This window comes from Thalassophryne amazonica, chromosome 5 (genome assembly GCF_902500255.1).
Source record: "Thalassophryne amazonica chromosome 5, fThaAma1.1, whole genome shotgun sequence".
NCBI lineage: Eukaryota > Metazoa > Chordata > Actinopteri > Batrachoidiformes > Batrachoididae > Thalassophryne > Thalassophryne amazonica.
This window is the reverse complement of record NC_047107.1, coordinates 85,595,120-85,612,036: the sequence shown is the minus strand read 5'-3', so window position 1 is coordinate 85,612,036 and position 16,917 is coordinate 85,595,120. Positions and strand designations below refer to the sequence as shown.

General features: G+C 40.6%; 1 protein-coding gene across 1 annotated transcript; it reads left to right on the top strand.

Annotated features, from left to right (window-relative positions):
- Positions 1 to 1,147: 1,147 nt before the first annotated feature.
- Positions 1,148 to 15,012, top strand: lipg (lipase, endothelial). Its single transcript, XM_034170766.1, has 10 exons — positions 1,148 to 1,409; positions 3,842 to 4,032; positions 4,210 to 4,389; positions 7,903 to 8,014; positions 10,933 to 11,151; positions 11,326 to 11,568; positions 11,768 to 11,888; positions 13,956 to 14,180; positions 14,268 to 14,372; positions 14,472 to 15,012. Exons 1-10 carry the CDS (start codon positions 1,328 to 1,330, stop codon positions 14,482 to 14,484), a joined length of 1,491 nt encoding a protein of 496 aa, XP_034026657.1. The 5' UTR covers positions 1,148 to 1,327; the 3' UTR covers positions 14,485 to 15,012.
- The last annotated feature ends 1,905 nt before the right edge of the window (positions 15,013 to 16,917 follow it).

Sequence of the window (16,917 nt, the reverse complement as noted above, 5' to 3'; positions counted from 1 at the left end):
TGTGTTGAGTGATATTTTTTTAAACAAAAATGTTGATTGTGATAATAAAGTATTTTGTTGTCACGTACAATGTTTGGTGAAATTCTATCCTAGGTCTTTTAGATCCTTTGGATCTATGAAGCTTAAATATGAAAAAGTATCGGTATCGATATCGGCGATACTGGGCCTGTATTTACTTGGTATCGGATCAATACCAAAATTCCTGGTATCGCCCACCTCTACCAGTGAGTGTTCACTGAATGCTTTTTTTTTTTTTTTGCTTCCTCTTATGGGCATGTTTATGATCAGTAAATGAGGCACACAAGAAAAAAAAAATGTGTAGCTGCAGCAGAACTTTTGTTGATTTACCACAAAAATAGAGCATTGGTGGTAAGCCACATGTAATTCTATTCTAAATCACACTGAATGAACATTTGACTTTGTGCATCAAGGCTGATGCAGTAGTGACATTATTTTCTCAGACATCATGCAGTGGAAAACCATCCACTTTGAATAGGACTGCGCCTGGTCAAACTGGGGCCATCAGGAGATTTTTGTTTTGCTTCTTCTCCTTCAGTTCTTGATCGATTTTGATTCTGAAATGAACAAGTAGGAACAATCAAGTGTCAAACAAACCGCCAGCAGCAGACATCATCTTCTGGGAGCACCTGATCAGCAGGTGACACTTTGGGCAAACTATGCGCACATGGCGTCATTGTGGACACCATTTCCGCACCAGTGCGCCCATTCTTCTCCTTCCTCATCAACTGAAACTGGTTTGTGAGCTAATCTGATACTAGTTTGGCAGAGGGCCGCCAGGCGAGGAAACCTCCAACCCTCCCACGAGCTTTTTAAACATTCACCGTGCCGGGAAGGAGGGGGTGTGGCTTGACTTCTAGTAATCATAAAGAGGACGTTTCTTGATTAATTAATTAATGCTGTGAGTTGAAGCCTGTGTGACTTTTGTCGACTGGCAGGTTCCGCCTCGCCTATACCTACCGCCTCACACGCACGCCCCCAAAACCGCTGCCGTGCACGGGCTTCATTCAACTTTGCCACGCCCTTACAAACGGGGGCTTGGCCAATAGAATCTGCGGGAGATCAGCCGATGGTCACGTGACTGACGAGTCGAAAACTATTTAAAACACCTAAATGAGACGCAGTCACTCGATGGTGTGTCTGTGGCTTATGAATTGATTTGCTCATTTATTTACTTACACACTTTTTTCTTTTTTTCTTTTTTTAATTGCGCTACCGGTTCTTCACTGGATTAAAAGTAACCCACCGGCACTGTCACCGATCATCAGAACTTTTTAATCCACCCCACGCTACCTTCTGTGACTGAGAAATGAATCCTCTCCCACTGTGGACTTTGCTGTGTGCTGTGGCGCTTTTTTCTTCTGCTTTTGGGGAAAACGCGTCTGTTAAAGGTGAGATCAACCTTCATGCTTTGATCATCTGTTGGCCCATTTTTATTTATTTATTTATTTTTACTAACGTCCCGTGTGACTGTTGAGCAGAAGCAGGGAGTCTGATGTGACGTGTCCTTTCTGAGGTTTTCCTGTCTGTGACTGATACAGCGTCCGTGGGAACGATTTTGAAAAAAATAAATAAATAAAAAAAAATGTGGCGTTGAATCCGCCTTTTCCAGCTGACCACTTCCTGGAGTGTTTGAGTTCATCTTCACTTAAGTTAAACCAGTCTAACGTCTTTCATCTGTCAGCAACCAGCCATAAATACATCAGAGGGTACCTCCATTTTTTTTGGGGGGGGGGGATTCAAAGGATGCTGCTTAATAATATATATATATATATATATATATATATATATATATATATATATATATAAACAGCTTCTGAAAGTAAGATCTCTTGGATGAGTTGTGCATTTTTACTTATTTATTTCAGCAACATCATGCTGACTAATTATCTGGTTATTCTACACTCAAAAATGACTAACTCAGTTTTGGTCAAGAGCTGCTATGCAGTCACAACTCAAATTACATTCCAAACACTTTAAAAATCTGAACTATTCCTGAATGGGATCTGGACCATCTTGGAATGGTCCAAACTGTACAAGACACCCAGAAATGCACACAGCCATGCCATGGAAGTGGAAGTATTCTTCAAATTTCCATATGTTCTGATGGACATTTACAGCTCCCGTTGCCTTAGCAGAGCCCTAAACATCACTAAAGACAGCTCCCACCCTGGCTTTGAACTATTTGACCTGATGCCCTCAAGGAGGCGCTACAGGTGTATTAAGACCAGAACAAACAGACTCAAAAACAGTTTCTTTCCCAAAGCGGTAACCATCCTGAATTCCCGCATGCACTGACGATAATGTGCAACATTCCATCCCATAATGTGCAATATTGATATTTTTTTAACAATGTATATAATAACATACTTATTCTGCAATGTACATACATACTATCCAGGACTGTGCACTTTACCTTCTAAAGTTTACATGTATATATACTTTTTGATACTTATTTAATATTGCTGATTTTCTTTCTTACTTGTCTGCGCTGATTTTGGAGTTGGCTTTTAATCTTGTTGTACATCGTATAATGACAATAAAAGGCATTGTATTCTATGCTAAAATAAAATTATGCCTAGCCCAGACTTTTGTTCTAATAATTTATGAAGCTGCCACATAGCTGAGAAGGGTTCAGAGCCCTGTTCCAACACAAGAAGTGCTTCCAGAAATTGGGGACTATCATCAAGTGCAACTAGTTGCAACTGTACTAGATAATATTACGTTGGTTCAACACTAAATTTAATGGCACACTGGAGGGAAAATGAATAACAGTTTGCGAAAGTTGACAAAACGGCATAAATAGGTTAACTTGGCTCAACTTAATGCAGCTGATTGCCACCAATTGAAGAACTTTAAGTTGCTCTATTAGGGCTTCCTTTTAGGGTGGCTGGTCTCTCCCTTAGAAATAAGGTGAGAAGCTCTGTCATCCGTGGGCAGCTCGGAGTAGAGCCGCTGCTCCTTCACGTTGAAAAGTGCCAGCTGAAGTGGTTTGGGCAGCTAGTAAGGATGCCCCTGGGTGCATCCTTAGGGAGGTGTTTCAGGCACACACATCTAGGAGGAGACCCCGGGGAAGACCCAGGACTAGGTGGAGTGACTATATCTCTCCACACTTCCCGGGAACTCCTCAGGATCCCCCAGTCAAAGGTGGTTAATGTGGCCAGGGAAAGAGAAGTTTGGGATCTCCTGCTGGAGCTGTTGCTCCCCGCGACCTGATTCTGGATAAGTGGTTGAAGATGAGTGTGAATTTGCTCCAAATTTTTGTCTTTTGTTTTTTTAAGTTTGATCCAGCTTGAGGAAACTAACTTATTGGGTTTTCATTAATCTGAAAATGTTTCTCCGAAGTCAACAATTCTGTAACTTAAAAATCACATTTGGACATCTGAAATTCAGTCTTTTTGTTTTTGCCATGAAGAAAAAACTTAATCAAAACTCATTTTTACAGATAGCGAGCATGTCTCCAACTTGCACAGCACTGTGCATCTCTAAAAGATTTTGAACTCTGCAGCTTTTAATCCTGCAGACTGTCAGTGGCCGAGCGCTGCATGAGAAAATGGTCTATAATTGAAGCAGCACAAACTGCTGCTATGCAGGAATCAAATTTAGAAAGCAGATAAGGTTGTGGTGACATGTTTGGCTATGGGTGTCTCCCATTCAACTGACATCTGTCACAGATGTTCTGCAATAACAGCGAGTGCCTCAGGGGCAGGCTGAGTGGTTTATGGTGTTTGAATTTAAGGTTCTTTTTTTCTTTAACGGCTTACAGATGATAAAGATAAACTTTGATCTATTGAGTGTTTCCTCTCTTTTGATTTAACTTCAGATGGAGACGGCGAACTAGACGAGTTGGTGACAACCGTCGCACCTTCTGGTAATCTAATAAAGTACGACATGAGAAAGAACCCAGATCTCGATCAGGAAGGCTGCTACCTGCAGGTGGACAAGAAAGAGTGTCTAGAGGAGTGTGGCTTTAATGCTACAGCGAAGACCATCTTCATCATCCACGGCTGGACGGTAATCATCGTTGTATTGTTGTTTTCTGAAGCATCCTTGGACTTGCAGTGTTTTTTCAAACATATGTAACTGTTGGAATGTATCATGTGAATGTGAGGCGTCTGTGTGCAGGCAGACGGAGATGTTACCAGATTTGTTTGACTGGGTATGTGATTTCTGCCCCCAACCCAACCTTAGGTCAGCGGGCTGTATGAGAGCTGGCTGTACAAGATGGTGTCTGCAGTGATACAGCGTGAAAGCGAGGCCAATGTGGTGATTGTCAATTGGCTCCCCTTGGCTATGCTGCACTACCCTGATTCTGTAAACCACACCCGCACTGTTGGTATTGATATTGCCAACATGCTCAACTGGCTTCAGGTGTGTCTCTAATTGTTGATCACTAATCGCTACTGGTTTATTACAGTGCTGAATGTTCAAATTGTGCAACAAAACTGCCTTTGGGGTTGCAGTTTAGTCAAATGGCCAGTTCCCTCGGGTGTAATAAAATCAGCAGAGGCGGCACTGAACTGTTGCAAGAAGGGACAACGTTACTGTTAATACATGCCTTTTAATATTTCCTACTTTTGCGCTTTTTCCTGGATCTGCCCCAAACTTTAATTGCACCTCTTTGTGACCAGATAAACACTTTGTCATGGAATATCTGTAGGGGGTTCCTCCTTGGTAATCAGATCTAAACTTGAATGAGTTTGGGGATCGTTTCCCATTTGGAAATATACTTGTTGTTCTAGAGTATCAACAAAAAAATTTTTCTGCTTTTAATTTCATGTCTTGCATCTTGGTAAAATTAGGCTCTTCTGAGATCTCGCCAGTAAAATTGCTACAGATAGGTAGCATGACGTCATTTTAGGACAGCCCACCTTCCTTGTCCTGTTGCAGCTCGATAGCTGACTTAATAGTCATATTTTGCGCAAAAAAAGACTATCTCCAAAAAAAAAAAAAGTTTGTAATATGGCATTCACATGATGGCTGTAATAAGCCAGATGTTCTGTTCTAGTCAATAAACAGGCTACAGAAAAATTTTCCACTGTTGCTTGAGAGCAGCAGCTTCACACACTGATGGTACATGATGTCTTAAGGTTTTAGCCATTTCTGTTTATCGAACAGATTATGGTCTGTCAGTATTTTTTTTGTTGCATGTCAGATGGTTGAAGTTTGGTTGGACAGTATCCTCTTGTGCTGGAGGTTGGCTTCATTCAGTTCCCATGCATACTTTCGACATCTGTTTTTACCGAGATCTGGGTAGTGGGTTAGTTTTTGTTGTATGTTAAATCACAGCATTTGGCTCATTTTCCATTACATTCTATAGAATTGTGTAATTGGCAAATATTTTATAACCAAAATTTAAACTCTCATTACAAGCGGTTTGTTTTTGATATGTCGTATATACACAACACATAGGGCGCTCAGCAAAATTACTTGGATATTTTTGAAATGGCCAAGGCGAAGTTGGTAAATCCAAAAATGTAGAAGGAAGCAAAGTATATTTAAATGTTTAAAAAAAAAAAAAAAAAACCTGACGTGAACTAGAACAAGGGTCTCTGGCCTGCATGTTTTCAATGTTTACCTGATTTACCCGCATCTGGTATTCCTCAGCTCTTCATTGACTGGTTTAATGAGATATGAGTCAGCCAAGGAAAGCTAGGTGTAGTGCAGGTGTTTGTTGCCCCCCTGATCTGCATAGAATCTAAATTGGTTATCCTAAATTCCTAGAGCTATTCTACTTTTACGTGCTGAAGGATACTTTTTTTAGTTTGCCACTTAAGTACCCATAATTAGTAGTTACTAGAGTGCCAATGGAAGCTTGCCCATTTCCAATTACATTCAGTCTCTTCTTCATGAGGACATTAAAAAATTGGCCACATACTGTAGTTGTCAATGACATGTTATATAGACAGTGGTGGGCACAGATAACCAAAAAATTAACTTCAATAACAGATAATCAGATAACTGAAATGTTATCTTTGATAAAGATAAACCGATAAACCACCCAAAAATGTATCGGAAGTTACAGATAACCGATAAATTCCAGTATTGTCTCTGGTACATTTGCAACTACTAATAAACTGAATTTGAGTTTTAACACCACGATCGCTTCTGGAAGCATCAAAAGCGACAACAGACCCAAACTATGAGCCTGCACTTCTATGTTTGAACATCCTTCCCCCTGCTGGAAGCTCTTGTTTACTACATGGCTTACAGCACAGATGCAAGCTGAGCGCAGCCACAAAGCCAGCTCTCTACCCAATCACGACGCTCCGGTCAGGCGGAGGTCTTGGAAAATAAAGTCATACTGACTTGTGGTTTGGTGTGAATACTGATAGAATAATTCCATTTATGTCAATTGTCATTTGTACAAAGTTAAAATATAACATATCTTTTAATGTTGAATAATGCACTAATTCTGAGGTTTTGTAACAAACACAGACAGATCGCAAAGGATTCTGGGTAAAAGTGCCTCTGCTAAACACCGATTAGTTCAGTCATTCATTATGTAAACCAACATGTTAATGTGACGTGTGTTGGTGGTTACAGATAAATGTGCTTTTGTAAAATAATCCATTTTTTATTTGTAAAAACAAACATTTTTATGGAGCCCTGGAAGTGTCATCGCAAAATGTTTTGCATGTGGAGAGAATGTGTGCTCATTTTATTAGTGCCGTGCGCACGTTTTATTATATTGTAAAACGTGCAGTCAATATTGTCTTGACACATAAATGTTGGCTTTACACTGTGCGCGTTTTGGCCCTTTTTCAGATGATTTTTCATTCATGCGAGAATTTTTGGACCGAGTTTCAGGTTAATTGCGCGTCCTGCATTGTGTAATGTACATGGCGTAACAAGCTGCATTTAACATCTCACGACCACCTCCTGATCGCCGGTCGAATGAAAAGCAAACCTGTTTGATATTATTCTGGTCGGCCGTCGTGTATCCTGCTGCTGAAGAGCTACAAGCATCCAACCGCTCGCACTGTGCATGTGCAAACACCGCAGAGCTGTCTTGTAATGTTTTTTTTTTTGTCGTTTTGTTTTTAAACTTTGATGTCTCAAATCGAGAGATTTTGTAAATTAAGTTTGAAAAAACTTAACATGATTAAAAATATCATACAGTGTCTGCTCATCTTCAGGACGAATACTGCCATGAACACTACTGGCCAGTAGATGGCAGTAGAGACCGTGAAAACTTGCCAAAACAAAATTCCAGATAATCTGTGTCTGCTACATTTAAGATGCGTGGAATTTAACAAACGCAAATACAATAACGTCTATAAACCCAGAGAATATATTCATGAGAGTTTTAGGCACTAGAGTTTAATGCTGTTGTCCGTGGAGCCTAAACAGTGTCTGAAATGCATTTGTCCTGTCGTGAACGTACTGAGATTACCCTATCCTACCCATAATACACTGCTGGGCACAGCATGTGCTCACTAAAACCTTAAAAATTAGCACAGTTTTTCATAGAAGCAGCTCTCTTCTGTTTGCAGAGGGTGGAATTATATATCTGTTGGGAAAAGTTTAACAGGTAGGTGCTCAACTGATTTTAAAAATGTTTGCTGCTGTTCAGCTTTTACTACGTTATCTGTCTAAAAGTTATCGGACAAAAATTTATCGGAAGATAATTAGTCCGATAATGGTTTTTAAAGTTGTCTAAAAAGATAATCCGATGATGAAAACATTATCTTCGATAATTATGTTATCGGAACTGTGCCCACCACTTTATATAGATAAAGTGAGACTTGCGCTGTCAATAGTCTGTCAATGTTAACTATGATTAGTTTTGTTACAGGCAGGACTCACTGCTGCTGACTGATATTTCTTTAGTCTTGGTGAGCATTCACATTGGCAGCTGTTAATATTGAGTCTTTCTTTCAGGATGAGCAGCAGCTACCATTAGAAAATGTGCACCTGATTGGCTACAGTCTGGGTGCGCATGTAGCGGGCTTTGCTGGAACGTATGTACAAGGGACCATTGGCAGAATTACTGGTAAATGCAACTTGAACTGACACAAAATGACCCGATACAGTGCGCTGAAAGTATTGCTGCACTTGGTATTTCACACAATTTTAATCTGTTTATGCCATTAAAAAAAAAAAATATATATATATATATACTGTATTTTTCAGACTATAAGCCGCTACTTTTTTCCCACACTTTGAAACATGCGGCTTATATTGAGGTGCAGCTTTTCTGTGTTTTTTTTCTTCACCCGCCAGGGGGCGCTTTAGCAGAAAGTAAAAAAAAAAAAAGACAAGAGGTGGGAAGTCAAAGTTGGAAATCAAAGAAGAAAGCGCTAATTTTCATTTAGCACATGCACGACGAAGGTTTTTTTTTTTTCAAACCCACACTCCCTCATCATGGAAACCACACGAAGAAGTTCATATGATGCCGCATTTAAGTTGAAGGCCATCGATCTGGCAGTAAAGGAAGGAAATAGAGCTGCTGCACGTAAGCTTGGCGTGAATGAATCTATGGTTCGGCGCTGGAGACGACAGCGGGAAGAACTCATTCAATGACAAAAGACTAGAAAGGCTTTCAGAGGACATAAAAGCAGGTGGCCTGAACTTGAAAATGTTCTTGAGGACTGGGTTAACACTCAGAGCAGGTGGCCGAGGTGTATCCACTGTGCAAATCCGGCCGAAAGCCCGCAAAATGAATATTGATTTTAACAGAGGACCGTCCTGGTGTTTCAGATTCATGAGAAGAAAGAACCTGTCCATCAGGGCGTGGACAACTCTGTCAGCAACTCCCCCCAGACTACCAGGAAATAGTTGCAAATTTCCGACAGTTTGTTGAAGCAAAGATCGTGGAGAATGCCATAGGACCAGACATTATAAATATGGATGAAGTGCCATTGACATTTGATCTGCCTCTGACCAGGACTGTAAACAAGACAGGTGCATCATCCATTATGGTGAAAACCACTGGACACGAGAGGACACATTTCACCTGTGTCCTAATTTTTAAGCGCAAAATTCTGCCGAAAGACCAACTCCCGAAGGACATTGTGGTTAAAGTCAACCAGAAAGGATGGATGCTAGAAAGTCTAATGAAGGACTGGTTAACAGAGTGCTACGGAAAGCACTCAGGAGGATTTTTTTCACCGGAAAAAAGCGCTGCTTGTTTTGGACAGTATGATGGCCCACATCACAGATTCAGTGAAAGCAGTCATCAAGAGAACCAACTCGATTCCTACTGTGATTCCTGGAGGTACAACAAAGTTTTTGCAACCCCTGGACATCAGTGTGAATCGAGTGTTTAAAGCAGCACTCCGTGGTGAATGGGAGGCTTGGATGACTTGCGGCGATAAATCCTTCACAAAAACTGGCCGCATGCGAAGGGCATCATTTTCTGATGTCTGTCAGTGGATCCTAACAGCGTGGAGCAGCGTAAAGGAATCTACCATCACCAATGGGTTCCGAAAGGCTGGACTGCTACGTGAAGACGGCACCACAGCTTCAGAGCCAGCATCACCCCGGGATGACAGTGACACGGAGAGCAACACTGATATCGACACAGAAAAGGTATGTGACGAAGCTCTTCTGAGGCTGTTCAACTCTGACACTGAAGATGACTTCAGTGGTTTCAGTGTGGAGGACGATGAATAAACCAGTCATTTTTCTGTTCTGTTTGATCAGCACTTTTATGCTACAATCACCGTTTGGACAGTAATCAGTTCAGTTAAACTACGTAATCAGTTCAGTTATGTTCAGTTAAACTACGTAATCAGATCATTAGATATCAGTGGCTTTTAGCCCGGTGTGGCTTATATACACTCAACAAAAATATAAACGCAACACTTATGGTTTTGCTCCCATTTTGTATGAGATGAACTCAAAGATCTAAAGCTTTTTCCACATACACAATATCACCATTTCCCTCAAATATTGGTCACAAACCAGTCTAAATCTGTGATAGTGAGCACTTCTCCTTTGCTGAGATAATCCATCCCACCTCACAGGTGTGCCATACCAAGATGCTGATTAGACACCATGATTAGTGCACAGGTGTGCCTTAGACTGCCCACAATAAAAGGCCACTCTGAAAGGTGCAGTTTTGTTTTATTGGGGGGGATACCAGTCAGTATCTGGTGTGACCACCATCTGCCTCATGCAGTGCAACACATCTCCTTCGCATAGAGTTGATCAAGTTGTCAATTGTGGCCTGTGGAATGTTGGTCCACTCCTCTTCAATGGCTGTGCGAAGTTGCGACGACGAACTGGAGTCAGGTCGAGACCCCAATGAGGACAACGAGCATGCAGATGAGCTTCCCTGAGACGGTTTCTGACAGTTTGTGCAGAAATTCTTTGGTTATGCAAACCGATTGTTTCAGCAGCTGTCCGAGTGGCTGGTCTCAGACGATCTTGGAGGTGAACATGCTGGATGTGGAGGTCCTGGGCTGGTGTGGTTACACGTGGTCTGCGGTTGTGAGGCTGGTTGGATGTACTGCCAAATTCTCTGAAACGCCTTTGGAGACGGCTTATGGTAGAGAAATGAACATTCAATACACGAGCAACAGCTCTGGTTGACATTCCTGCTGTCAGCATGCCAATTGCACGCTCCCTCAAATCTTGCGACATCTGTGGCATTGTGCTGTGTGATAAAACTGAACCTTTCAGAGTGGCCTTTTATTGGGTTGCATATTTTTAACTAATTTATATATGCTGCACTTATACTGCTTTTTTTCTATCTATTATCAGAAGCTCAAAGTGCTTATATCAAATTGTAAAGAGATTTGCTTTCACTTTGCATTTATGGAAGATTATTTTATATTTTTGTATTTGAAATGGCATGAACAAAGTAAAATGTGTGAAATTAAGTGTTCCAACACTTTTGGAGGACACTGTAAATGGATGGTGCCTCCTTAGTTTCTTAATTTGACACAGGCACGTTACCTCTAATAGGTTTAGACCCAGCAGGACCAATGTTTGAGGGTGTGAAGGAAGAGAATCGCCTCTCACCAGATGATGCTGATTTTGTGGATGTACTACATACCTACAACAAAGAGACCTTGGGTGTGAGCATTGGGATCAAACAACCAGTTGGGGACATTGACATCTACCCCAATGGTGGTGAAGTCCAGCCAGGCTGCACACTGAGAGATGTTCTTGCAGTGACTGGAAGTAAGTTCTTAAAACATGGTGTCTTCATCTAAGTACTAAAGGATCCATCTGTATGGAGCAATATTGAGATATATCAATTAAATATTACCTGTTGGTGTCAGGACTACTACCTTGAAAAGTAACACTTTGATATATCACTCTTCAGCAAAGCTAATCTGTTTTCATTTTCTTCAGATATCATGGAAGTCATGAAGTGTGATCACGAGCGTGCTGTGCACCTGTATGTGGACTCCCTGATAAACAAAGACCACATGAGTTTAGCCTTTCAGTGCACGGGTCCCAGTCGCTTCAACAAAGGCATCTGCCTCAGCTGCCGGAAGAACCGCTGCAACAACATCGGCTACAATACAAAAAAGATGCGAAAGAGGCGCAACAGTAAAATGTACCTGAAGACGCGTGCTATCACACCCTTTAAAGGTGAGTTACAGCAAAGAGATGCCAGCTTGTTTGTCCTGCTGTGGTCTTATCTCAAATACTATATATTTTAATAGCCCTGCTGATAAACTACTCTAGTGTTTGTACAACTATTTGTGCTACTACACGTGCATCATAAACTACTTTTATACGCTACAGTGGATCAAACTTTAACCCCATTTTGTTTCCCTTCTATTTTTAGGATACCATTATCAAATGAAGATGCACGTGTTCAGTAGAAAAGGCTTTGACGATGCAGATCCCACCTTTCAAATGATGTTGTCGGGCACCACTACAGACACGGAGAACATTTATGTTGCTTAGTAAGTACAATTTTTTTTATTTTTTCTGCAAAATCAAGCTTTTTCTTAAGCCAAAAATTGCTAATAACCTGTTGTGTTCTGGGTGAGACTATTCTGTGCCACATTCATAGCATTTTACTTTAAAATGATGCAAAATGGGCGGTCTAGTGGCTTGGAGATTGGCACTGCGTCCCCACAGAATGTCCCAGATGCCCTTTTGAACTGGTCCTTTCTGTGTGGAGTTGACATGGTCTCCTCATGTTTGTGTAAGTATTTGGCTTTCTCCCACTTCAAGGCATGCAGGTTAGGTGAATCAGTGACTTTAAATTAACTGTAGGTGTGAACGTGTTGGCCCTGCAATGGCTCAGAAGTTTTTCCAGGGTGGACTCCGCCTCTCACCCTATGACTGCTGAGATAGGCTCCAGCCCTCCTGTGACCCTTAACTGAAATAAGCAGGTGTAGAAAAGGGAATTTTACAAACACCCTTTTGGTGCAGGATAGTGCCGCTTTTACACCAGTTTGTCTGGGGTTGATGTGTCCCATGTTGAGTAGTTCTGGGGTTCTGTCTTCAGGGCACTTGACCACAATCAGGGTTTGAAACTACCAATTTTTCTGTTATCGGGCAACCCATTATAGTCACCCTTTTGCAGCTTCAATCTTCCAATAGTATTGAAGAGGTTTGCACATTGAACACAAATGCTCTTGATCCAGGTATTTTTTATTTCCCTGTTGCAACAGAGTTCCCAGGTGGCACTTCCAGAGTGGGTTGTCGTACTGTCTCCAGCAGTGCCAACTTTGGACTGGCATGCTGGGTGGTGGACAGAGATGTGCCATTCACCTATTGAGGTTTCAAATCCTGCAAAATTTTAGAGTTCGCCACTCTGTGAGATGTCGGTAACATTGAGAACTGCATTGAGACGGTCTGATCAGGCTGCAATTTAACCACTGCACACGGACAACAGCATTAACATTGCAACATAAAACTCTTGTGTCTAAAACTCATGAATATATTATCTGGGTTTTTAGACTTTGTTGTTGTTTGTTTTTTATGTAAACATGCGAGAAGCTTAGACTGTTTTTTCCGTTATTTTCAATGGGAATTGCTGTGAGCTGCGATCGCTTCCTGTTCATGTCATTCTGGGGGAAGTGAAATTTGCTCTTTAACGTGCTACTTATTGTCCTTTACAACACTGTTTGTTCCAGAGTAATATAAGATGTCTGAAATTCGGTTTGCGTTTATGAAGAGCCATGCAGATTAAACGTAGCAGACACAAAATATTTGGAATTTTTGTTGTAGGAAGTTTTCGGGTTCTTATGCATGCAGTCTCTTATTAACATGATTAAAAAGTTACATTTTGGTCGGATAATGTTCATTTGCAATTGTCATGTGGATTCTTGTTTAAACTGCAGCAACTCTCTGGCGCGGAAGGGATTATGGGATATTTCAGTAGGGTGAATGGGCCCTTCTGGAATTAAGTTTCTTGCTTTTGTTGGCTACCCATGTGTTAAAATAAACATTTACATCTGTAGAACAACTGAAGTTGTGAAATTTGGAACTAAAACTGTGAAAACCTTAGATGTTCATATTACGTTTTAGAAGGTGACCTGAAGCAATTATTAGTGTCTTAAATAACTTGTATCGTCCCTATTTAGCTATTTAAGGGGGGGGACAGACTAAAGAAATCAGTGTTTCTGTAACTGGTATATAATGACTTTGTAGCTATGAAACATTTTGTCAGCTGGTTACAATACCCCTATCAAACACCCCTGCTGGTTTGTATGAAAGATCTAAATTAATCTGTGCGTAATCCCAGCTGACCTTAAATGTCAGTTTCTATGCAGGTTTGTAACAAAAAGGAAGAACCCAGCTGACCTTAAATGTCAATTTCTATGCAGGTTTGTCACAAAAAGGAAGTGAACCCTGGTTCCAGTGTTAAATGCCTACTACTAAATTGAAACTCTCGTCACAATTTTGGGTTAAAACTATGCTTTGCATGACTCTGCATTCAGGCAACTTTCAACACCTGAAGACTGTTTCCATACTCTTATAAAGTGGGGCTCAGTCTTATTTGCTTCTTCTTCCTCCAGTCACGAAACCATCGGCCTGAATCAAACAAACAGCTTCTTGGTGTTTACTGAGCAGGATATTGGTGAACTGTTGAAGCTCCGTCTGACTTGGGAGGGACCATCTGGTTCCTGGAGCTCCATCTGGAAGAACATGAGGCAGTCTCTCTGGTCCCGGAATACCAAACTTCCAGAACCCGTGCTACAAGTGAGGAGGATTCGCGTGAAAGCTGGAGAAACGCAAAAGAAGTGAGTGAGGGTCCAGCCTGGTCCATTTCTGCACCTTTAGGAAAATAAGACTTTTAATGTCATAACTTTATTTGTACATCTTCACAGATTTACTTTCTGTGCTGAAGATCCTTCAAAAACTGAAATTTCTCCTGGGACATCAGTGACGTATGTGAAATGTCGTGATGGCTGGGAAGTGAAACCAAGGACACGGTACAGAATTGAATATTGTATTACTGCACTATAATTTTTAGATTGTATTTGAAATTGCAGCAATAATTTTTTTATTTATTTCCCCACTCCTGTCAATAGGGTGTCAATATAAGTGCACAGCACCTCCAACAACAACACGGGACCATCAAACATAAGGGAGAAACACTCAAATCTCACTTATTGATGCACTTTTGGAGGACTGATCAGCACACAGTGGGAAGAGTTCAACTTTTCAGAGCTATAAGGTACTTGGATGGTTTCCATGTGGTGGTCGGATGGAAATCTGTTAATGTTGCTTGACGCGTATGTGCCGAAAAAGATCGTACATCTGCAGTTTACTACATTCACCGCACTGCGTTTTTTTTTTTTTGGTTTGTTTTATTTATGAAAAGTGGAAGCACTGCAAAACCGAGCTTATTTATCAGAACACATCCCATAATGAAGCCTGTTGAATGAGTTTTCATAGATGCAGTATTTGTAATTGTTTGACTGAGAAAGAAGTTTAGTGTGCCTTTCTGCTGAAATTATACTTATAACGCTGTACAAACAAAGATGTGCATGTGTGTGTGGCTTATTTTGGGGTGTGTTCATGTACATAATGTAAATATTGTGTAAAATAAACTGAACTTGTATTTTCTAACAAGTGTGGAGATTCCTGAGTTTTCTGTGGTAATATTACAATGCCCTGACTGGACATCTCATGATTTGTCTTCATGGCTAATCAGGTTTCAGTACACTGGCATTTTTGTATTTTTGGCACTCTGTTAGGAACACTTATTTATTTTACACCCACATTCAATGGGTATGTCAGGCCAAAGTGGTTTTTGGGCCTGTCAACAAAATGATTTAAAGTTTTTAAGGGAATTTGGATCAAACTCTGTGGAATGACGAATGAGGTTTAGCCAAGGATATTGTGATTATGAAAACGAAGCAAAAGTGAAAATTTGTGCACAGTATTCAAAGATGTGAGATATTTGAGGAACTGGTTAGAGAAACCTGGTCGCTATTAACATTAATGTGAAGATGTTATCAACCCCCTTGTGCAAGCACATGGGTGACAGTGGTAAAAGAAACTTCATCTAGGGTGTTCTTTGTTGTTGTTTTTGTTTTGTTTGTGGGGAAAACCCTCAAGCAGACCAGACTCAGATGGGTGACCCACTGCTTGGGCCATTCTCATAACAGATCAGATGAAATGCAACAAAACTTACAACCATGCAAAACAGAGTTTAAAATGCAGAGTGCTAAGTCCAGTTGTGGGTTGTTAAAACAAAGTCCCCGTCAGCATCCATTGTATTGAGTCATTTGGTAAGTCACTGTCCTTCAGCCGTGAGTCCAGCAGGCGACGTCTGGAGTTGATTCCCCAGCAGTAGCCACAGCACCTTGGAAAGCAGAATCAACTAGAACTAGGCATTAAATCTCAGCAGTAAACCAGAGGTTACTAATGTGGTCACTGACGGTTAGTCCTTGCATCACTAAACAGACCCATTATCTTCTGGTCTTGTTTGGTTTTACACCCTTATTTCTTAGCTCTTGTGTTTTTTTTGGGGGGGGGGGGGGTTTAATTCTGTCCCTTCACACATGCATATGGTTTGCATATAAAGTGCATTGGGAAGATGTGAAGAAATCATGAAAAACAGGATTGCTAAAAAAGCAGTTTGAACATAGTTTTGGGTTTGTAGCATCAACAGCAGATGCTACTATTATGAACACCCCCTTTTCTACTTTTTTTTACTAATAGCCCAATTTCATAGCCTTAAGAGTGTGCATATCATGAATGCTTGGTCTTGTTGGATTTGTGAGAATCTACTGAATCTTTTGGTACCTTGTTTCCCATGTAACAATAAGAAATATACTCAAAACCTGGATTAATCTTTTTGGTCACATAGCACTATTATTCTGAACACTACTGTATATACGATGACATGACATATGTGTGATTCTTTAACTACGGGCACTATTGGCCTTGTAAATGTAATTTCCACCACACCATTGCCTTACAATATAAAGCGCCTTGGGGCAACTGTTTGTTGTGATTTGGCACTATATACATGTGCTCTGTCACTGTTTATCTCCATAGAAACTACCCAAACAATCTCTCAAACAACCTGTTTAAAGGGACATTACAGTGTTGTGGTGGAAATTACGGCAATAGTGTGGGACAACTACATTTTGTTTAAAAAAAAAAAAAAAAAATCACAACAGTTGTATGACATTGAATACCCCAATTATGTTTTGATTATTTTACTGATATTTTATTCAGATATTTTAAAACATTAGAAAAAACATTTCTTTACCATTCATTATCATTGAAGATCAAAAGTCTGGGTGTGGGACAAGCACAAAATGGCAATATTTGCATATGATGCTGAAAAAAGGTGAAAAAGTCATCACAGACTACTAGAACAAATTTCTTAACACACTTTCATTGTAAAGATAACTATAAAAGTGTGAAATTTCCCCTTTTTTTTCTGTTTTTCATACAATGAGCAAAGGACATAAGTGCCCGTAGTCTAAGAATCACCCATATACGGTGCTGACAGTATGA

Coding starts and splice junctions, on each gene's coding strand:
- lipg (XM_034170766.1), top strand. CDS start 1,328: ATGAATCCTCTCCCACTGTGGACTTTGCTGTGTGCTGTGGCGCTTTTT. Junction 4,033..4,209: donor TCATCATCCACGGCTGGACG/GTAATCATCGTT, acceptor ACCCAACCTTAG/GTCAGCGGGCTGTATGAGAG. Junction 8,015..10,932: donor GACCATTGGCAGAATTACTG/GTAAATGCAACT, acceptor TACCTCTAATAG/GTTTAGACCCAGCAGGACCA.